This window comes from Aphidius gifuensis, linkage group LG4 (assembly GCF_014905175.1).
Source record: "Aphidius gifuensis isolate YNYX2018 linkage group LG4, ASM1490517v1, whole genome shotgun sequence".
In the NCBI taxonomy this organism is placed as follows: domain Eukaryota; kingdom Metazoa; phylum Arthropoda; class Insecta; order Hymenoptera; family Braconidae; genus Aphidius; species Aphidius gifuensis.
The window spans coordinates 1,810,348-1,834,489 of record NC_057791.1 but is presented as its reverse complement, the minus strand read 5'-3'; the positions used below and the strand labels follow the sequence as shown (position 1 = coordinate 1,834,489).

Sequence of the window (24,142 nt, the reverse complement as noted above, 5' to 3'; positions counted from 1 at the left end):
ATGAGAAATAATAGGGCAATGAACGCTCGACAGCAAATGTGCCTACGTGCCGAAATACCAAGGTGTCATTGATTTCTCCTCAGGTAATTTTGTAATTATCAAAAAATAATAAATAATAAAATTATATTGATTTTAAATATATTAATTTTAAATGATATAATTTTTTTTTTATATATTTTAATTCAAATCGAAAAAGCGTCCTACCTACGTAAATAAATTTTTATAAATTTTTTTTTTTTAATAATTTATTAATTAGCATTAATTCATAGTCAATTTGAAATTTGTTGAATTTTAAAAATTAGGATTTATCATAAATATATATAGAAAATAAAAAAAAATCATGTATTTATATTAAAAATTCATTTTATTTTTTCATTAGATTTATTTTAGATTTTTTTGAATTAACGAGTCTCTTTTTGTGTTTGTTATTTAAAGGGTAATTAATATTAAATAATTATATTAATTATTTTATTCTTTGTATATTTATTAACAATTAATATGTATGTTTATAAATAAATCTATATAAAATTTTTATAATAAATAAGTATATTTATACAAAACGAAACAAAACAAAAAAAAATACTACGATTGTCTGATTACTGTCTGCTTATCACTCAATTGCAAGCCAAGTAAATTGTCTTTATTTATTTTCCGCACTATCATCAAAAGGAAAATAAAAAAATAATAGCTCAAAAAAAAATACAAGTAATAATTTACAACAATAAAATACCAAATAAAGTAAAAAAAATAGTTTGAATTTTTAAAAATTTAAGAAAGTTTTTTTTTTCGATAAATAAAATACTTGACTATTTTTTATATTAATATTCAACTGGCTATAAAAAAAGTACACAAGATGATGGAGAAATATTGGTATTCGTGTATTCGTATGACGTTAACAATTTTTTTTTTTTTTCGTTGACAGGAAGAAAGCGGTTAAGGTCACTTTATTCGTCGAAATGATTTCGTCTGTATTAGCGACAATGCCAATATATAAAAATAAAAAAAAAAAAATATATATTAAGTAATAATTATCCTTCGATTTTCAAGGGCATATATCTGTGCATGAAAATATGCAATAATTAACTGAGTCATTGACCGACAAATAATCCTAAATAAACAATATAAAAAACTTTTTAAAAAATAGTCATATCTTAAAAAAAAAAAATAACATTTATTATCTTATTTCGTTAAAAAAATATTAAATATTTATTTATAAATAAAGCTATAATATTAATAAAACAATTTTCTCTTTTATTTTTATTAAATTGCAATTTGCAAAAACCATAAAAAAAAATACATCTATCATCAAATATCAAAATGAAAAAATAAATTTTTTTTATATGTTTATTATTAATTTGAATTATTATAATAATAGTTTGTTATAAAAATATTAATAATGACCTTGAAAATGGTCATCAACATTATACACAGTCAAGGTTGATAAATAATAAAATATTATTATAATTATGGATAATTAATTTTATGATTATTTATTATTTTTATTCAACAAATAGTATTCAATGCATGGAATATGAGTGTTCATGTGACACGTTAAGATGGAAAACCAAGACTCTAAAACGTGCATAGAATAAATTTTTTTTTTTATCTTTTAAATTACGCAATATATTTGTGGGGTGTATGTATATATTTGTATATATATTCAGAATTGCAATGGGCTTGTTAACGACTCTTTTGTGCGCTAAATTTTTATATTTGATTATTTTTTTTAAATTTTTCAACACCTTGTATGTAAACTGAGGTGTTTTATTTGTTACCTCACAAGATGAAAGGATTATTTCAAATTTTATATTCAGTGTTGTTGTTTATTAATTATTTATAATTTATTATTTAATAATATCAAAAATATATTTGATAATATTGAAATGTTTTTTTTTTTCATGATGGCACTTTAAATATATACTCAAATTTATTTTGACATTTTGAACTAATGAAATATCAAAGTTTTGAAAAATTATTTCTACATAATTTATGTGTTAATTATGTGTAATTATCTGGTTATTTTTTCTCATCGTTACATATATGCTACCTTGAAATTTATCATTTGAAAAATATATATTGATTTGTGTCATGATTTTTTTTTTTGATGAAATAATTACATTTGATATGAAATAAAATACTAAAATAGATTTAATATGTGTTAATATATTTTTAATGAGAAATTAAAAATATTTTTCAATGGTTTACTTTGATTGATTAAAGAATTTTTTTTTTTTTTTAATTCAGGATAATAACGGTAGGCAAAGGAAAAAAAAATTAAATGTGATCAAGCTTCGAATTTATACGGACCAGCATCTTGCGGTATATATGCTAAATAAAAAATCGAAATAAAAAAATTAAACAACAAATTTATTGGAATATTTTTTGAGGTACATGATTGGTACAAATGGTAAAAATAAAATAAACAGAGTGAGAATGACGTGTGTCATTTTTAATAATAAAAAAAAAATTGATAAATTACTTTGTTTTTAAATGGTGTATTTAACAATAAAAGTAGCAAAAAAATATTTAAAAAATTTCATACTCTATTTGTGATTAAAAGCGAGACGAAAAAAATATCATGAAATAATTTCGTTTGAAAGAGAAAATAATTATAAAAAAGTCTCATAAAATATTGATAAATTGTTATATAATAAAATTTATTTTTCAATTTATTTATTTATAAATTGCATGAATATTATTTAACAAATAAAATAAACAAAAATATTTTTTAAAAAATATATAATTTCAGTTTGTTTTGAATTTATTTCCTTATTATTTTTATTAACAATAATTTATATATATTTTTTAAATATGAATAACACATTGTATTATTTAAAAAATATATAAAAATATCACGTTCAGAGTCAAAGTATTAAACCACTCAAGCATATATATTTATAAATTTTTTTTTTCGTTATAAATATTTGTCTTTTATCCTCTAAAACCAACGTGATAAATTGTGAAAATAATTATACCAAAAAAAAAAAAAAAAAAAATCTGCAATACAATATAATTGTTAATGTAAAAAAAAAAAAAAATTTCAACATTACTAATTTTTTTTCTATAGAAATAATAGTTTATAATTAGATAAAAAATTTTTGTATACAGCTATAAATAAGTTCTACAAAAACGAATAAAATCGAAATAAAAATTCCATTAAAAATGCAAAAATTATAATTACAATATATGATAAATAAAAATAAAGCTTTATAATGAGTTATTGAACCATCTGACCCTTCTGTTCAGCTGCAAAGGGGTTGTCGAAAAAAAAGGGTAGCAACTCACAAAATTTATCCAAAAAAACCTTCACAATTTTAATGTCACAGTCAACACATCAACACTGACTATTAAATTAATTGCTTATTTTCATTGTTGTTATTATAAACAAGACTAATTTAATTATTATTAATTTAAGTATAAAAAATTTCAGTAGAAAAAGTCTATAAACGATCAGCCGGCTTGATCCTACACTAGCGCTAAACCCATAATGATAACAACCATAGTAATAATAATAATACTGATAGAAAAAAAAAATTATTATTAGTAAAATTGTGTCGGTAAAATAGCCTTTCGCAATAGGATATAATTATTATTTATTTAATTATTAAATTCATTAGTAAAGACTAATTACAAGGTTATAAAAAAATTAATGTTTTATGTTTTTTTTGAATTTTTTTTCGAGTGTTATTAATAGTAATTTAAAATAATATATGAATTTTAAATTTAGCTGTTTTTTTTTAAATTTTCTATTGAGTTGCAAATATTGGCAATTGTGAAAATAATATTAAAAAATAAACCTTGTCATCGTGGATTTAATAATTATTATACATTTGTTAGTATATAGATGTGTCAATATGACTAACCTACTGTAAATTATTAATGATTTTAAATAATAATTGTTTAGTCATGGATTTGATTTTAAATGAAATTAAAATTTCTAAAGAATTTCATTATTATTTTAATTTTTTGTTATTGTAGTTAAGTAATTAAATCAGTGACGATAGAAAAAAAAAAATTTTTCGAAACAAATTTATTAAGAAAAGATCTTATTAATCAATCAAAAGATAAATAAATAATTGAACAATTATTACAAGTTTTATTTTAAAATATAGAACAACATATTATTAAAAATACTGACATTGTTTTTGTTTTTTTAATAATTATATAATTTTAATAAACAAATAAAACAAAGATTATTTTATTTTTTGTTGATCGACAAAGTTTAAATTTCTATTTCGAAATTCCCGGCATTAATGAGTTTACCGACAGATAAAAAAAATAGTTAATATTTTTATCGCACAGTAGTGTAACTTTAATATTCTAATTAAAAAAAATTCGATTGTGCTGACATTGTTTTGTCAGCCATTTTTCACCATTTTTACCCCATTTTACCGCCATGTTGGCGAATTATTTTTGTGGTGTATTGTGCGCGTCGTTTGGCAAGTAATAATTTGCCGGATAATAACATATTTAACAACAATAAAATAGTGTTAAATCAAACATAATAATATTGACATATTAAAAAATTGTTTATTTATAATAATATCCCTGAAGATTTTGAGGATTATCCTCATAATCAGCAGTGGAAAATCAGCCATCTGATCATCAACCTAAACCGGAGCCAAATAAATTATCTATTTTTTGTGGAGTAAAATTAGCTTGGCAACATGATGTATACGGTAAATTGATATTAACAATATATTCGTTTGATTAATCATATAATTTTAATAATAAATTTATCATTATTATGTAATTATTTAATATATTTTTTTATAATAACAGGGGACAACAGCATCGCAGGACACGCGGTTCAGTGATAAGGAAAAAAAATTATTAAAGCAAATGAAATTTGGTGATTCGTTAAATCAAAAGGTACATCACTTGTATACACTTGAATTATCAATTAAATATAATTAGCAATATCGATATTATCTTATGTTTTTTAATTAAGAATTACTCAATAATAATTGATGATTAATATTTAATTTATTATCATATTAAACAGGTTGACATGAGCAAGGTAAAGTTGGATGTAATTAAACCCTGGATAACAACAAAAATAACTGAAATAATTGGTATTGAAGATGATGTTATTGTTGAATTTGTTTACAATCAATTGGAGGAGAAGGTAAGCTTATAAAATATACATTATACATCAACAATTTATTATTAATAATAATCATATCAGTATTACTAATTTAATATTAACAATAATCAGCCCGATAAACATGCTCTCACTAGGCTTTTTCCCCTCATCATAGGAAAATTTAAAAAACATAAAAGCAAAAAGAAAACAAAAGATAATACAGTTAAAAAAAAAAAAAAAAAGAATTATATACAATTTTTTCAGCTTCAAGATATCATAATGACTTGGTAACTCGACGTTGAAAAAAGAAACAAAATAATTTTTTATATTAAATAGTTAAAATATACATAAAATATTCATTTGTTGTTTTTTTTTTTTTAAACATTTTTTTGTTTGTGCTTTTTCATTATTATTATCACTGGAAATTAGTTTTGTCCATCAAGAATTTATAAAATTTATAAATAAAAAAAAAAAAAGTCAATTAACACTAATATTCAGTAGCAAGAACTTGATGAAATAATTAACTTGATAACAAGTAATTTCTTATCACGTATCTTTGAATTCCCCGTTAGTATAAGTAGAGACCGTTGCTGAGGGCTTCAACCCTTATATCCAAATGGCATTCATGTGATCAACTCGATCATCCGTAACTTCCCGGTGGTGTACAATTGTCTTCATCATTGCTGTGACATACTGAGTTGTCATAAACAACATAATCCTGTCGACATCATTCAACAACAACAGCAGCAGCAGCATCAGTCATCATCATCAACAATCTTCAACTGGAGTCTTTCCTTAAAGACTAACTTCAACATCATCAACATCGTCATCATGATCATCATCAACTACAAGACATCAAATGGCATTGTCATAAAATGCCAATCAACATTCATCACCTGTTCATCACTCAGTAATTTATTTGTGACATAAATTCACAAATTAAAACTGAGAATCAATCTGGATATTTTTCATTAATTTGAAAATTGGATAAATGATGATTATTTGGATAAAAATAAATGATATTTATTTTTAATCATCTTGATGTCAATCTTGATGTCAATCAACATGAATTTGGCTGCTGTAATTCAATCAACTCAACAGCTGCTGTATTGTATCATCAGCATGTTATTGTATCAACAACAAACAACAACCACATGATGATGTATCAACTCACGATGATGACAACATCATTTATCGCATGATTGTCATTTCATGCATGGAGGTATTGTCAAGCAATTGTTGTCTATATTTGACATGAATTACAATCGATTATTATAACGATTATTAATTTATGTCGATGTGACAGGTTGGTGATTAATGCCTACCTTGGATTAGTGTTTATTTATTTTTTTTTTTATTTATAATAATTTAGAATTATAAATAAAATAAAAAAAAAAAACAATGATTATTATATTATTTCAGATTATTTATAAATTTAGGATGGTGATTATTATTTCATGGAGGATACTGACGTTGATTAACAATTTTTTAATTATTTGTATTTGTTATTTAATAATATTGTAGCTTATCGAAAAAAGGGCTGCTGGTTGGTAAGATTAATAGAGAATAAAAATTATCCGCTATAAACGAGGGGGAAAAGCAGTTGATTGAGATAATTAATATTTGTTTTTTTTTTTTTTCATTAATATTATGGTGGCTTTTTTATATATTTTATTGTTAATTAATTTTAATTTAAACAAAAATATCTAATTGTTTGTTTAGTTGATTAATTTGTTTATTTTTTTTTTTATTTAACAGTATCCAGATCCAAGAAAAATGCAAATTAATTTAACTGGTTTTTTGAATGGAATTAATGCAAGATCATTTATGGGTGAATTATGGGATCTTCTTGTTTCTGCCCAAGAAAATGTCAGTGGTATACCAGAGGCATTTTTACAGCAAAAAAAAGATCAAATTAAAAAACGTTTGGTTAGTATTTTAAAATTAATTAAATATATTGTCAATTATATTAATTTTATATATTTAAAATTTAGGAAGAACAAGAAAAACTTCAGGCATTGGCAATTAAAGAAGAAAAAGAAAAAGATGATAATGATAAATTAAAAAAAGATGATAGAGATCGTGGAAGTTCAAAGGATAGAAAACGTGATCGTAGTCGTGAACGTGATAGAGACAGGTTTGTTATTAATTAATAAATCTAAATTAAAAATATAATATCTTGATTATTGTTATTAATTTTAGTAGAAGCAGAAGAAGTCGTTCTAGAGATCGTCATCGTGATCGTGATCGTTCAAGTCGTAAACACAAATCAGTATCACCAAATAAATCACCCAGTAAATTATCATCAAAAGATAATGGAAAAACAACGTCTGATAATAAAACACAAAAAACTGATACAGCACAAATTGATAATTCAGTAGCTGTATTACCAATTAAAACAAAACCAGAAGCAGCTGTTGCAATATCACGATTACAAGCAAAATTAATGAGTATTGCTGATGGTAAAAAAAAAAATAATAATCGTTCACCATCACCTGAACAAGAAGATAAAACAATCAAAAAAACATCATCAAAATCACCATCAAGAGTTAAAAAATCACATTCAAAATCACCGATAAATAAAAATCAACGTGCATCACGTTCACCAATTAAAACACGTCGTACACGTTCAAAATCAAAACAACGTAAATCACGTTCAAGATCTAAAACAACAAAACGTTCAAAATCAAGATCAATTGATACAAAATCTAAAACACGTAAATCAAAATCACGTTCAAGATCAAAATCACAATTACGTGGTATTAAAAAATCAAGATCAAAAAGTTTAATACGTAGTAATAAAACAAGAAAATCAAGATCAATATCAAGTGAATCAAGAACATCAAAATCACGTTCAAAATCACCAATAAATAATAAACGTAATAAAGAACATTCTAAAAGAAATCATAGTACAAGTACAGATACAGATAGTGATGGTGATGATAAACGTGGAAAGGATAATAAAAATGATTTTGAAATACGTAAAAAAAAAGATGGTATACAAGCTAAAAGATCATATAGAAAAACAAATAAAGATGATAGTGGTAGTGATACTGATTCAAGTCGTGATCGTAAAACTGGAGGTAGAAGACGTAGTATTACACCAAGAAGAGATCGTGATAGATCAAGAGATCGTTCACTTGATAAATCAAATGATCGTAATAGAAGGTATTTTTATTTATTTATTTATATTAATTATAGCTTGTAATTTATTATTAATATTATTTTTATTATTGCATTAAATAGAGGAGGAGAACGTGACAGAAAGAGAGATCATGATCGTGAACGTGGGGATAGAATGGATAGATACGGTGGTAATCGTAATATGAGACTTCAATCATCTCGAAATAGTTGGCGAAGGTATAAAAATTTAATTTAATATAATTATTATGTTAATTTTTCCAAATGATAATTATTATTAATAAATTATAGAAGTCCACCACGTAGAAGTCCACCACGTTATCGTCGTAGATCACCAAGTCCAGCTGATCGTCGTCGTCGACGTACACCAGATCGTCGTGATCGTCGTCGTTCACCAGATCGTCGTAATAGTAGACGTTTATCACCAGAACAACGTGATCGTTCAAATAGATATGATAGATCAACATCACGTGATAGATCAAATCGTCGTGATCGTTCACGTGAACGTCGTGATAATAGAGATCGTAAATCAAGATCAAAAGAACCAAAAACATCATTAGATAGATCAAAGGATATTGCTAAAAAATCACCAGAAAGAACTAAAGATATTAAAGATAAACCAAAAGATAATAAAAAACAAGTAATTGTTGATGAAAAAAATAAAGAATTAGATGATGTTTTGGTACGTAAAGAATCAAGAAATGGAAGATCAAAATCAACTAGTTCAAATAGCAGTCAAAGTAGTTCATCTGATAGTGATACTGAAGAAACATCAATAAAATTAGCTGAAAATAAATTAGCACAAGAAAAACATGAACGTGAATTACGTGAACAACATGAACGTGAACAAAATGAACGTGAACAACAAGAAAAAGAACAACGTGAACGTGAATATAATGAAGAAATGAAAAGACGTGAATTAAAAGAACGTTTAGCTAAAGAAGAAGCAATAAAACGTCAAGAACAAAAAAAAATTGATATTGTTAAAAATGTATCACCAAAAAAATTACAAACAACTTTACCAATAACACGTCATAGATTTTCAAAAAGTCTTTCACGTACACCATCACCATTTAAAAAAACCGAGGATATCATTGCTGCAGCAACAAAAACAAAATTTATGGCATTAAAAGAAGTAACTAAATCATCAGAACCACAAAAATCAACAACTGTTGATACATTTTTAATGAAAAAAGATCAACGTACAATAAAAGGACAAAAAATTCATCAAATTGATGAAAAAAAAATAACAAAAACAGCTGAATTATCATCAAGTGTTAAAAAACCAATTGAATCATTGAAAAAAATTGATAATTCAACAGATTCTGATGACAGTGATGACAGTGATAATGATGATGATGATGATGATGATAATAATAAGAAAAAACATCGTATTGAAAAATCAAGAAAACGTAAAAATTCAACAGATGATGAAAAATCAGATAAAAATAATAGCTCAGATTCTGATAATGATAGAAAACGTAGTAATGATAATTTAAAACGTGGCAAAGATACATCATCATCATCACGTAATAATTTAATTGAAGAAAAATATAAAGAACGTAAAGATATTAAAAAACGTGATTTAAATGAAAGTGATTTACGTAAAAAATTAATGAAAAAAGAACATGATGAAGATAATGCCAATAAAAGAATTAAAAAAACAAGAAAAAATTCATCATCTGACAATGATGATGTAAAAATAAGTAAAAAATATATTAATAAAAATGACGATGATAAATTGAGATCTAGAAAAATTAAAAAAGACACAAGTTCAGATGATGAGCCTAAAAAATCACGTAAAAATCGTGATAGTTCATCGGATAATGAAAAATCAAGATCAAGAAAAATACAAAATACTGATGATAATGATGATAATCGTCAAAAATCTAAAAAAATAAAAAAAGATACAAGCTCAGATGATGAAGATATTCCTGATAAAGAAATGAAAAAAAAACGTAAAATTGATGATAGTACTGATGATGAAAAAATTAAAAAAAAACGTAAAAAAAAATCTAAAACAAGTACTAGTAGTGAATCAGATGATAGTGAAGTTGAAGAAAAAAAAAAGAAAAAAGATAAAAAACATAAAAAACATAAGAAACACAAGAAACATCGTAAACATAAAAAAAAAAAAACAGCTGATTCAGAAGATACAGATGTAAGTGAAGGTAATAATGAAGAATTGGAAAAAAAATTACGTGAAAAAGCACTGAAGTCAATGAAAAAAGGACACAGTATTGATGGAAGTGACTAAAATCTAATTAAATGAAGCAAATATTTGTCATCAATTTTTTAAAAAATCATAAAAACTACAACCAAGTTAATTTCAATACTTGAATTATAAAATCATAACGATATTATGAATTTCTAATTAAATTTATTTAAAAAAAAAAAAAAAAGTCAAATGAACCAACAAGATATCACTTGTTAATCTTGTTTAATTTTATTTTGTTTTTCAATTCAATAAATTGTAAAAAAAAAAAAAAACAATTTAGCAATTTTTTTCTTTATTAATATTAACCAGACAATATTGAATCAATTGTCATAATTAAAATTTGTAAACAATGTCATCCTAATATTATCAATAAAAAATATTGATAAATTAATTTATTAATTTTTCCTTTATAAATAAGACATAATAAAAAAAATAAATATATATTAATAAATGTGATTTCAAATGGAATTGAATTTTGTAATCAATTTTCTTTTATTTTTTTTAATATATTTTTTATTATCGTGTATGTTGTGTGAAAATGAAGATGTACATGAAAATTAATTATTAATAATTTTGTTTTTTCATACATTTGCTAGCATTGATTCCCAGGATGGTGTACAATTAAGTGTATTAGAAATTGATCCAAGATTAATGAGATTATTTTTATTATTTTCCAATTTAGCAGCAATAAGATCCTTGAAAAATTAAACAAATTTTAATTATACTTAACACAATTTCGATTAATCAAATTAATTAATATTTACCTGACGAAAACAACGCTTTAATGCAATATCAATATGCAATGTATTATTACCAACTTTTAAATATGCTTTTCCAGATTTATGAATTTGTATTTTTCCAATTAATCCTTCTTTTAAACTATTTAATTTACAATAATCATTTTTTTTACTATTATCATCATTTTCTGCTGATGATTTTTCACTTTCTTTCTTTAAATTTTTACTATCCTTGCTGAAATTTTCATCATCATCGTCTTTTTTAAATCCTGGCATACAATCTGGCAGCTAAAATATTTAAATAATTAATTTTTCTAATTTTCTTTTTTATATTTTAAATACTCACCTCAATTAGTAAATATTCATTCAATTGTTTTTCACTATTATTTTCAAATAAACTTGCTGGATTTATTGCTGGTAAATCTTCAACAACTTTTTTTTTTTCTAATGGTTTATTTTTAAGTAATTTTTTACTTTCAACATGACCATTTTCTGATATTACTGGTTTTTCATCAACTTTATTTTCTTTTTTAATTGCAACATCTTTATCTGTCAAATTTGGATCAGTTTTAACTTCTAACTGAGCTAAAAAAAATAATATACAATATTATTATCTTGTAACAATAAAAAATAGTTATATTTACCTTTTGAAATAACAGGTAATGTATATGGTGAATCACCAGCATATCCATCATCACCATCATCAATAAAATCATCTTTATAAATTGATTTTAATACTTCTTCATCAGCTTTTGTGTTAATAGCTTGTTTTATGTCAACTGTTGGCTTGATAATTGATGCTCGTGATTCTCTATCACCACCACTACCTCCACCACCACCTCGATTACTTGAACGACGTGATTCACTTAATGATGATGCTTCAGTTGCAACACCAAGACTCTTAAATACATTAATTAATCAATTATCTTGTAATTTCTATTTAAATGAAATTTTTATAAACTTACCACTGTTTGATTTTTTCCACGACCTCGAACACGCTCCACAGGTGCTTTACGTTCTTTACGTACTTTAATTGGTTCTTGTTTAACAACAACATCTCTTTAATAATAAAAATATAATAATTTTAATATAGATAATATTTTTATTATTTATAGTAATAATTAACTTACTCTTTTTTTTTTCTTTGATAATTTGCAACATTTGGACCAACTGTTTTTCTTGTTGGTTTTTCTGTTTTAACAGTTATAAGATTTAAATCACGATTATGTACAAAACTTTTTAATCTTCCTGTTCCAACAATATTATTCATTTGTGATGATGATGATGCAGATGATGTTCCTGGTTCTTCTTTTATTTTAATATTACCAAATAATGAACTTGGTTCTGATGGTTTTTTCGATGCCATTGTTGATAATTTAAATTAACAATAATAAATAAATTTAAATGATTAGTTAATTCAATTATTTATTAGGGTTAAGTGTCTTAATGTTGAATATTTTATATTGTTAACTAACAAATAACAATTGATTCAATACTTTATTTTAATTGTTTAAATAATCTGGTTTTTTTAATTAGATTTATTGATTTATGATGTATTTTTTCAAGTAATAATTGAAATAAATAATCAATATATAAATAAATAAATATATGGAAATTGTCATTCACACGTGTTTTAATAAAAAAACTAAACACTTTGTTTTTTTTTTTATATAGAATTTCGAGCCCACGTTTAAGGTGCATTTTCAATTAGTCAGCCATCTTTTTTAATTCAACGAAAATCGTTGAAAACTAGTTTTAATAATTCAAATTTACGGTATTATTAAAAAAAAAAAAATTAAATTAAATTAAGCATGCTATTTATTGACAATTTTTTTATTGTTAAAAAATTATATTTTAATTATTTATATTTTTTTTAAAGCGAAGAAACATTGCAAATTGCTTGTTTCGAAAAATTTTTAATATAAAAAAATCGAAATTTTATTTTTTCTTTTGTTAATAAATAAATAATTTATCAAACATTCTTGGCACAATAAATTGTGACAATAATAACTTAATTATTAACTTATGACTCATTATTTTCATTTATTTTTATTGTTATCAAATTGCTCATGAAATACCAATGGAAAATTTTTTAAATACTTTTTCTCTTTACTTCGTAATTTGATTTTGAAAATTAATACAAAATTGTAATACTAAACTCAAACTGATAACAAAAATAATACATTGAATAACAAAACTTGCATTATTTTTTTTTTTTATGATAATATTCATTTACATCAGGCTTAATTATCAGTGTCATTTTTGCAACTATGTAATTCAATCCAAAAAATCTACATCAGCTTAAATTTTTTTAATAATAAAAATCAGTTTAAAAAAAAAAAAACAATAAACTTCACGCGCGTTTTTGCTTATTTTTATTATTTTTTTTTTTTTGTTCATTTCCTGTGCAAACAACAACACTCAATAAAAAACAAAACACACCACCTATTTTTTATTATTCTGGCCAATTCCGTTGAAGCACTTTGAAGTTGTACCGATCAACGCGATCAACAGGACGCCTCATTCGCCGTTTGTCTTTTGATATGTCTCTATCAGTAAGTTGGCGTCTTAAATTTTTTTACTTAATAAAAATTTATATAAAATATTTTTAATTAATTAATTAAACAATACATTAATTATATTTATTTAATTTCATTTGTATAAAAAATAATTTTGCCATAATATTTTGATTTTTTTTTATCATTGATACGTCGTAAATCAAATTTCCTTTGTTATTTTTTTTTGATATTTTAATAATTTTTACATTGTATAACAAATAATTTATTAAACATTAAAAATTACAATCAAGTGAAGTAAAAAACAATTAGTTAATTAATAATTACAATATTAATCGGTAGAAAAATTAATAAATTTTGAGAACTTTTTTTTTCTATCAAACTTCTTTTGTTTTTTTTTTATTGAGACGCATATTAATTGTTATTATTATTATTATATACAAAAGTTTGATTGTGTTTTTTTTTTATTTATTAGATGAACAAAATGTGAAGCCTGAGAATTTTGTGTTTCATTTGGTCATCCATTTCAACGAATGAAATAAAAACCAGTGGAATTGAATTAAAGTTTTACACGTAAGTTAATTATAGATTATTGAAAAAATATTAAAAATTAAATAATAAATTATTCTTGATAATTTATTAATTGTGTTATACATAAATAAAACAGTTTTTCTTTTTTTGTTATATCTAGATCAATGTGAAGCGTGCACATGAAGAAAAGATTTGTACTTTGCTTGATAAATAAATTTCGAAAGCAATAAATATTTCTACGTAAGTTTCAAGTGATGAATTAAATTGATTATTAAAATATATATTATTATTAAATATTAATTATAATTTCAATTTTTCTTTTGTTTCAGGATCATGAATTTTCAGTGGCTGATTGACCAGTGTCAGCGAGATCAACGTCGAGTAATCCAGTTAATCTGTTCGGATGATGTGAATAATTATTACTCGGATGATGTATCAGATGTAACTGAATTTCAAGTTAGTTATATCAAACCATCAAGTGTCCAAGTAACATTAAAAAATGATTGTCAATTAAAATTTGCCATAAGTGAAGCATCGACATTTATTCATGATTATACATATGATTGTTTTTATAATTCAAAAGATTCTATTAAAACAAAAGAATTTATATCTCTTGGTGATATAAAAAAATTAAACAATCCATCAAATAAAATGACACCTGGACAAATTATTGAAACTGAAAATTTCATTGTTGTTGTTGTTTTAAAAACAAGCAGATTTGAAATTGATGAATCATCTGGTAAATCAATATTTAAACGAGAAAAATATATTTATACACCACCATTACGTGAACGTGCTATAGCTGTTAATAAAAATATTCATTTATTTATTATTATCATGACACCAAGTTCAATTATCACAAATGCCAATAACATGCCAGTTGATTTGATTCATCATTTAATTAGTCGACATCGTTTTGCTATTGCAATTGGAGAAAAATTACTTGAAGAGCTGAAATTTAATATATTTGAAGAAGGAAAAAAAAATGATTATCATCGTGAATGTGAATCAATATTTCAAGCAATATATATTAATAGATTGCCCAATGATACATTTTTTACTGAAAAAGTAATTGAACATTGTAAAAATCCAATTGATGCTCGTGATTATTGTATAGCTCGAAAACACATGACACATGCACAAAAATTAGCTGAAGAAAAATTGCATAAGGAAACTCATAATAACAATGGTGAACTTGATCAAGAATTTATTAAAAATCAAAGACTTGTAAAGTTGAATGCAAAATGGTCACAAATGTGTAATGCACAAAAAAACAAGGTCAAAACAATAACACATAAGTGTGTTGTTCAAATACCATATGTTAATTTGAGACCATTAAATCAAGATGAAATAAATAACAATAGTATTGATTTTACTGACTGGACAGTTGGTAAAAGTGATAATCCAACTCACTGGTTAATTAAAGAATCAATTAATTGTGTTAAATCATCATCTAATTCAACAGTAATAAATTCAGCTGATGAACATAATGATGATGTTGAAATACAACTTGCGAAACACAACATGAAGTATCATCGAGTTGAGCCAAGTCTGCCAATGAATATAGCTGAACAACTAGCAACATGGGGTGTTAATAAAGAATCGTTTGAAAATAATAGTGAAGTTTATAAAAATGCAGTACAAGAAAGGTCAACACCATATTCTTTATTGACAAATACTGATGATATAAATAAATGGATAACAAGTGTTGATCATTTTCAATTATTACCACATAAATATTTTGATAATGAATATTCAAGAGATTCCATGATAAAAAAAGCAATTAAAATTTCAAGTTTTAATACAAATGATGTTGCATTTAGTGAGGATGTACTGGATAGATTTAAATCATCAAAAATTGGCAGGTGGTCAAGAATAATGTCTGATGTTGGTGATCAATTGTCCATTGCATTACATCAACGTGCCAAGAAAAATGAATGGTTATTAAAAAAATTGAGATATTTTAACATGTATTTATTGATAAAACCAACTGATCAATCAGAAAATTTGTACTACACTCTATTTTGGAAAAATAGTGAAGAGATTTATTCAAGAGGTAAAGATTCTGATGATTGTTTTGTCACTAAAAATATTCATACTGATGGATTTATATCATGGGTTGATTTATCATCACAAAATACATCTAAACTTGTTAACTTGGTTGAATTTGAGTCTCAACTTTTGTGTAATTTTGTATTTGAATGTGAAAATTTTAATTTAAATTTCATGCTAAAAGAAGATATATTTGTTGATGAAACAAGTGAAAAAATATCAAATGCTAGACAGAGTCTTTTGTTGAGTATGTTGGTGATGAATAATGATAAAATTAAACTAGATGAATTAATGTCTAATGCAAGATTTATTGTGATGGAAGGATTTAAATCACACCCACTTGTTCCTGATCCAGGTAAAATGTTGGATAAATTTCCAACAGTTTATAGAAATAGATTAGAAATTTGGGCAGCCAATAGAATGCTTGAAACATCAAGAAAAATCATTGAAAATTTAGGATATGTTTGTGATAACACATCTAATGATGAAGACTCATTCAAGTGGACTGGTTTATTTGATCCATTTCTTCATATTCCATTGGCAAATCCTCATCAGCTAATCAATGCAGTCTATTACAATTATTGCAAAAATAAAGATGAACTGGCCCATGTCAGTGGTAGTTCAAAAATGATGGCTAAAATATTATCATATGAAGATCGATTACCATTGACAAATGATTATCTTGGCTCATATTCACCTAATGATTTAACGTATTACACTCATGAATTTTCACCACATCTTGTTAGAGTTATGTCCAAAGGGCTTGCTGAAAAGTTGGAAAACAAATTGGGTCTTGAATGGAAGACAATTATCAAAGGTGAAATATTTGATGATTTAAATTATCTAGACTTGGAGACAATATCAACTCTAAAAGCCAGTGCTGCTTTTACTGACTCTGGTGAATCAAGAGGCAAAAGACCAAGAGCCGTTGAAGAAATAAGAAAAATTTGGTCTAGATCAGGTAAAACAGGATGGCAAGCAATTCATTTATTACTTCCAGCATTAACAGAAACATATAGAACACAAGGATTACGTATTGACTTGATGAGAAAAAATCAACATGGTGGTTTACGTGAAGTTTACATCATGAGTATTTCATCAAGAATAATACAATTAGTCTTGGAACAAATTTCAAGATCATTATGTAAACATTTTAATTCTGAAATGTTAACTCATTCAAGTATGAGATTATCAACACCAGCTGATCATTCAGAAAAAGCCAAAAAAATGTCAAAAGGTCAAAATAAAAATATAACAGTATGTACAAGTGATGATGCATCAAAATGGAATCAAGGACATTTTGTTACAAAATTTGGCATAATGTTATGTCAATTAACTGATCCAATATTTCATCCATTCATCATAAGAGCATTGGATTTATGGACCAAAAAAAAAATATATTTACCAAGAGCATTGATAAATATGTTTGAAAATAATCCAAATTACAACAGTGTACCTGGTGATGAATATATCAATAAAATTTACAAATGTTATATTGGTTTTTCATCAGAAAAATGGATGCAACCAAAGACCAATTATATTCAAACAAAAAGTGGCATGATGCAGGGTATTTTACATGTAACAAGTTCATTATTTCACACATTGATTCAAGAATATATGAAAGATCAAGTTCAGGTGATAATAACAAAAAAATATTTCAATATTGATAGAGTTGTAACTGTAATGCAATCATCAGATGATAGTGGTATGATGGTAAGTCTACCAACTGATAATGATGAAGATGCATCAAATAAAAAACTCTTGATAACATCATTATTTTATATGAAACATGAACTTGGAAAAATGATTGGTATATATCCATCAGAAAAATGTACAGTTGGTACAATAAATATATTTGAATTTAATTCAGAATTTTTTATTTGGGGTAGTGCTGTTAGACCAACACGTAAATGGATTTATGCTGTAAGTAGTATTGTTGAATGTGATTCATTATATGCAAGACAAATGGCAAATTATAATTTAATAAGTGAAATACTTGAAGGTGGTGGAAGTAGTATCACTGCTTGGTTTTGTCAAATATCACAAGCAATGATGTATTATCGAATGTTGGGTTGTAGTATAAGTCCATTATGGTATGAATATGCTGAAAAAATATCAAAAATTTTAGATCCAACAATGGGTTTTTATTATATTGATAATCCAAGATATTGTGGTTTAGCATCAATACGTTTTGGTCTTTGGTTATTGACTAAAAATAGTCAAATTTTATCGAAAAAATTAAATCATATTATTCATGCATCTGCTGAAAAAAGACAAGAAGCTAAAAAAGAAGGTTTAGCTGATTTTCATGATATAATGGGTGTACTTGGTGCTAGTTTTGTCACTGGAACATCAACAATTAATACTGAAAACTTGGAAAAATTAAAGAAAATAGTAAACAATTTAAATTTAAATCCAAAATGGCAAGAACAAGTTGAAAATCGTCCAGTTGTTTTATACAGACCAGCATTAAATGCCGATGAGTATGATTTAAAATTAGCTGTAAAAATGCATCAACCAGGTATCAGCACATCATTGTCTAGAGAAAATTGTGTATCACGTATGATTTTTTCTAGTCTTAATTTTCTCAGTAATAATATTTCATTACCAATTGTCAATGATGTCAATGAACAAGAACTAGATGAAGAAGGAGAATGTATTATTTTTCCTCTTAAACAAGAATACTTACAGCTTGTTAATTTGGCAAATGAAATTGATTTAACTGGTACACTAAATAGCTATCAAAATTTAAAAAAGAAAAGATTTGATATTGTTGTATTTAAATCACCAATACCAAATGATTATTCACTGGAAAAATTAGTTGCTTGGAAATGGTTTGGCATGAAAATACCATTGTCAAATAGTTTAGCTGAAAAATTATTCAAACAGTATAAAAAAAATATCAGATGGCTCAAGGATACACCAAAAGAAACTCTTTTAAAATCACCATTTATCAATCAAATCATGATGCAAACATACTTGTCAAGTTCTGATTTAAAAGATCGTACAATACTGATAAATACAAGTGTCGTTGGGGCAAGATCAACTCTGAGTGTTATATTATCACAAAACATGTGGCCAAATTGGCGACCAAACTGTTGCAGACCAACTGAATTAATTCATGATAATCTACAGCTTCTATCACATGGTATTTACATGAGCACTTGCAGTGGAATGGAGAGAAAAATAATTAATAATACTATTTTAAATTTATTGAAATATTCAAAGCCACTTTTACCACCGACTATTAAAATAATTCACAGTCCAAGATCTGCTTTGTATTTGATGCAAAGATTAGCACAAAGAATGACATCTTTACATGATAATGATTCAAGTATTAATATAACTAAAACAAATTTAAGAAATTGGATACATGATTGCTATTATTATGCAATTGGTTGTTTTGGTTATTTTGTTGATATTAAACAAAATGCAAATGAACAAAGTAATGGTGAATTTATATGGTCTGGTAGAATGGATAAATGTGTTATTCAAATACATGGTGATAGCTACAGAACATATGATGCTTGTGTTACTAAAATAATAGTTAACAGTAGTGAAAATTTTCACGCTGCTTGGCCAATATTTAAGCAGTGGCTAGAAGATCATAAAGTTTTATTAGATTTACCAAGAAAATACAATATAATAAAAGGTGACAAAATAATTGCCAGAATATTGAATAATAAATTAACAGTTGAACGATTGAAAACTGCAATTGGAATTCCAGTTGTAATGAATACGTATACAAATTTTATTGAGCTCGATGAAAATTGGTTTGATATTTCAACAATATTTTTTGAATCTGATGAGCATAAAATATCCGTTCAGATAACCATGAAAGATAATAAGTCACAAACAGTGTTGTCTTGTCCAATTGAATACTTGGATAAATCAATTATTTCATTACCAATAACTGCTTATGATTTCATGCCAAATCCTCCAGTATTATGGAAAAATTTTGTAACATTAAAGTTACTATCAGCTGATAAAATTGATAAATTACTTAGAATTATTATTGCCAATAATTATCAAGAAATATTGACTTCTGAAAACAATGATATTTTACCAGATAAAATAAAGAAATTATTTTGGGATTGTGCTGAATCATCAACATTAGAAATTGATAGATCAATTGAGACTGACGAAAAGTCGGACGAAGAATATTCAATTGATTACCTTCTACCTGATTACTATGAAAATAAGATAAATAGTTGTGAAACTAATTTGATTTTGAGTTGTAATACTCAAGATAACATGCTAAATGTCGTTGAGGCAACTTCAACATGGAGTTCTACACACATCAATGTATCAAATTTAATGATTAAAAAATGGTTGGACCAATTGGCTAAAAAATTCTCGTCAACCAAAATGACCAATGAAACTTATTGGCCAGATCATTAATTAACATTTTTATTGTTAGTTAACTTCAAACCGTTTGAACATGTTGTAACTGGAGGCTTTAACTCTTGATAAAATAATATTATCGATAATTTCGATATTTAAATACAGTATTACAATTTTATTGTAATCGAAATAGATATATATTATATCTAAAAAACATTTTTTACTATTTGAATTTACTCAACACACTTTGAGTTAATAATTTCGTTTTTTTTTTTTCATCTAACTTTTTTTAATATTCAATATTTTATGTTAAAAAAAAAATTGAGTATAATTTTAATATAATTTTAAATAATATAACAGGGTAATTGACAACTAAAACAAATATTTTTTTATTGTATATTTAAAAAAAAAGAATAAATAAATATTGATAAACTTAATTACAAAACAAATACAAAAAGATTAATTTATCATTTAATTATAATTAATAATTACTGATCTTCATCATCATCATCATCATCGTCATCTTGCTGAGCATCACTTGGTAAACCAATTTCAATTGGTAATATATTTGCTAAACCAATTGGATATTTAAATAATTTTAAAAAACGATTTCGAAATGTATGAAATGCACGTTTACCATTTGTCGTTATTTTTGTTTTACTATTTTTAATATCATTTTTAGACCAGTGTAATTTTTCTTTATTTTTTTTCATATTTTGTATTGCATCAAAGCCAATAATTGTTGTTAATGATGGCTCAAAAAAACTACGATCACGAATAATATTATCATTTTTATCATATGGCAACCAAATTTTATCAATTTTTTTTTTTGTTACTTCATGATAAACATCATCATCATCATCACCATCAATATCAATATCAACATCACTATCATTCTTATTATTAGAATTTAATAATACATTTCTATTTTCAATTTTACATTCACGTTTTTTCAAACATTCATCACCAAATAATAATGACAGCTTATCAAACACCCTTTTTTCTTTATCATCAATTTTTTCATCAATAATATTTGGTGTTTCTATATTATTCATTGATAAATCATACTTAAAATTTTCATCAATTTCTATTGAATTAATATTACTATTTTTGATAATTTTTTTATTACGATTTTGATATAATCCAAATGGTGCTGGTGGTATAAAATGTTGTACGTCATTTGATGTTGATGGTGTTAAATTTAATGGAAACATTTTTTTACGATATTCTTCAATTTTATTTGTTGTTAATGTACCTTGACAAATTTTTTTATATGTTGTTAATATATCAATATCATTGTCATTTAATTCACTGATATTTAAATCATCTGGTACTTCAAGTTTTGCTGATAATGATGAAAATATATTATACAATTCTTTAGCTGATTTAACTGGATCATAATAATTTTCAATTTTAATTTGTCCACCAATTGGTTTCATTGTTGGTAAATGTGAAACTCTAATAAATTCCAATATTTTATCATCAATTTTATTCATTTCACTATCATATGCAATATCAACATCATCATCATCATCAACATCATCAACAACATCAACATCTGTAGCATTTGCATTTTGTCTATTTTCAATTTCATCAACAAGACGTTTTCTTGGTATTGATTTTAAACTATAGCCTTTATTAATATAACGCATTAATGCTAAATGACGATGACGTAAATATGTTCTATCTTTTTTCATAATTTTAGCAATAAGACTCCATTGTGATTCATGTTGTTTATAAAGTTCAAGTAATTTTTTATCCTCAGCAAGTGTCCATAAATTAAATTTATCATCAGTTTTTAATAATAATAAACGAAAACGTGATGCAATTTGTACACTTGTTCTATGTGGCATTAATTTTGTTGATATTTTTGAATAATTACGTCCATATTTAGCAACACCATCAAGTATTATTTGATCTTCTTCACATGTAAATCTACCTTTTTTTAATGTTGGATCAATACTATATTTCCAATGGCTATATACTTGATTTTTTGTACGATCATCAATATAATAAACAACAATACTCCATGGTATATAATCACCAATTTTTAATTTATCAATACATATATTTAATATAATATTTTCTTCTTTTGACCATGGTTTATCTTTGTCATTTGATTTCATACATTTTAAAATTGTATTGTATCTTATAAAACATTGATAACCAGATCTTGATGTATTTAATTTTTCAGCAATTAAATCCCAATTTTGATGTTTATATTTATTAGCTATTCTTTTTAAATCATTGTCTTCTTTTGTTTTCCATTTTTTTTTACTAATATCAGGATGTAAATATACATTCCACATAACACGTAATTCTTCAGCAGTATGACGATGATAAAATAAATCAACAGATAATTTCATCCAATCAAATTCACGTGTACCAAGTGGACCAACAATTTCATTAAAACTTTTTTTTTGAATTGATAAATTATCAGACATTAAATTTTCAGCAATAACAAATTCAAAACTTGAACTTGATGATTCAATTTGTATTTTTTTTAATAATTCACGACGATCTCTACCACTCCATCTTTTTGGTTTTGATTGATAAACAACCATTAATTCATTTTTATTTATTTTTGTTTTAGCATCAATATTTAATGGTGCTGAAAACATTTGGGAATCTTTAAAATATGGCATACCAACTTTTGTCCATTGTGTATATGGTATATTTTTAATTTTTTTATCTGTTATTTGTGTTGCTAAATTAATTTCTTCAATTTCATTTTTACATTTTATTAATTTTTTTTCAATAATTAATCTTGCTTTTTTATATTTTTCCATTAATTCAATATTTAATTTTAATGATTTTTCAATATTTATTAATTCATTATTGCTATTAATTGTTTCTTGATCATTTGAATCATCATTTGGTAAATCAATTTCACAATCTAAAGAATCAGAATCAGAATCAGCAAATGTTGATGAATGAAATTTAAATTTTTTATTATCATATTCATCTATTTCACTTTCAATTTCACTTTCAATTTCAATTTCACTATCATCACTTTCAATTTCTTTTTTAGCTTTATGTTCAGCCAATATTTCTTGTAATTTTTTATTAACATCCTCTTCTTCATCTTCATAATCATTGACATTCATATTTTTTTTTTATATTTAAAAAAAAATTCTGTAAATAAATAAATAAACAATTAATAAATATTTAATTTTTTCATCATTAAAATAATATCCATAAATTAAATCAAATAAAAATTGTCATTCTAACCTTAAAAATAATCAAACAAATAATGCTATTTAAAAATTAATTATTCATTAACAACACAAACAAGCCAATTAAACAAAATCATTAACAATTAATAAACTAACCTTGATAAATAATTCAATTGACTATTATTTTATTTCTATTTAAATTCAACCTTGAATCCAGCAGGTTTGACATTCGCCCGGAAGTATATGATCACATATGTACGTATTTATGTTGTTTTTTTTTTTTTATCAACAACAATTAATTATCATAACAATAATAATCCAAACAATCGACATGCGCAATG

At 24.5% G+C, this 24,142-nt stretch overlaps 4 protein-coding genes across 7 annotated transcripts; 2 read left to right on the top strand and 2 right to left on the bottom strand.

The window, feature by feature from the left end:
- The first annotated feature begins 4,380 nt into the window (after positions 1-4,380).
- LOC122854394 (serine/arginine repetitive matrix protein 1) lies at positions 4,381-10,726 on the top strand. Of its 4 annotated transcripts, none has more exons than XM_044155002.1 (8): positions 4,381-4,679; positions 4,783-4,872; positions 5,006-5,128; positions 6,845-7,015; positions 7,081-7,223; positions 7,289-8,254; positions 8,333-8,446; positions 8,519-10,725. In XM_044155002.1, the coding sequence occupies exons 1-8, from the start codon at positions 4,668-4,670 to the stop codon at positions 10,482-10,484; spliced, it is 3,585 nt and encodes a 1,194-aa protein (XP_044010937.1). In that variant the 5' UTR covers positions 4,381-4,667; the 3' UTR covers positions 10,485-10,725. The 4 variants fall into 4 exon arrangements, with proteins under 4 accessions (XP_044010937.1, XP_044010938.1, XP_044010939.1 ...); XM_044155003.1 differs by having other exon boundaries at positions 4,394-4,679; positions 7,292-8,254; positions 8,519-10,726; XM_044155004.1 differs by lacking the exons at positions 4,381-4,679; positions 4,783-4,872 and adding an exon at positions 5,659-6,308 and having other exon boundaries at positions 5,015-5,128.
- A 217-nt stretch (positions 10,727-10,943) lies between these two features.
- On the bottom strand, positions 10,944-12,636 carry LOC122854393. The gene is made up of 6 exons (XM_044155001.1): positions 12,313-12,636; positions 12,148-12,241; positions 11,827-12,082; positions 11,529-11,767; positions 11,210-11,470; positions 10,944-11,140 (listed from the first exon to the last, which is right to left on the bottom strand). Exons 1-6 carry the CDS (start codon positions 12,546-12,548, stop codon positions 11,027-11,029), a joined length of 1,200 nt encoding a protein of 399 aa, XP_044010936.1. The 5' UTR covers positions 12,549-12,636; the 3' UTR covers positions 10,944-11,026.
- Positions 12,637-13,600: 964 nt separating this feature from the next.
- LOC122854392 lies at positions 13,601-20,766 on the top strand. Its single transcript, XM_044155000.1, has 4 exons — positions 13,601-13,737; positions 14,174-14,271; positions 14,390-14,469; positions 14,559-20,766. The coding sequence occupies exon 4, from the start codon at positions 14,563-14,565 to the stop codon at positions 20,680-20,682; it is 6,120 nt and encodes a 2,039-aa protein (XP_044010935.1). The 5' UTR covers positions 13,601-13,737; positions 14,174-14,271; positions 14,390-14,469; positions 14,559-14,562; the 3' UTR covers positions 20,683-20,766.
- Positions 20,767-20,989: 223 nt separating this feature from the next.
- LOC122854391 (snRNA-activating protein complex subunit 4) lies at positions 20,990-24,072 on the bottom strand. The gene is made up of 2 exons (XM_044154999.1): positions 23,958-24,072; positions 20,990-23,760 (listed from the first exon to the last, which is right to left on the bottom strand). The coding sequence occupies exon 2, from the start codon at positions 23,730-23,732 to the stop codon at positions 21,114-21,116; it is 2,619 nt and encodes an 872-aa protein (XP_044010934.1). The 5' UTR covers positions 23,733-23,760; positions 23,958-24,072; the 3' UTR covers positions 20,990-21,113.
- Between the last annotated feature and the right edge of the window lie 70 nt (positions 24,073-24,142).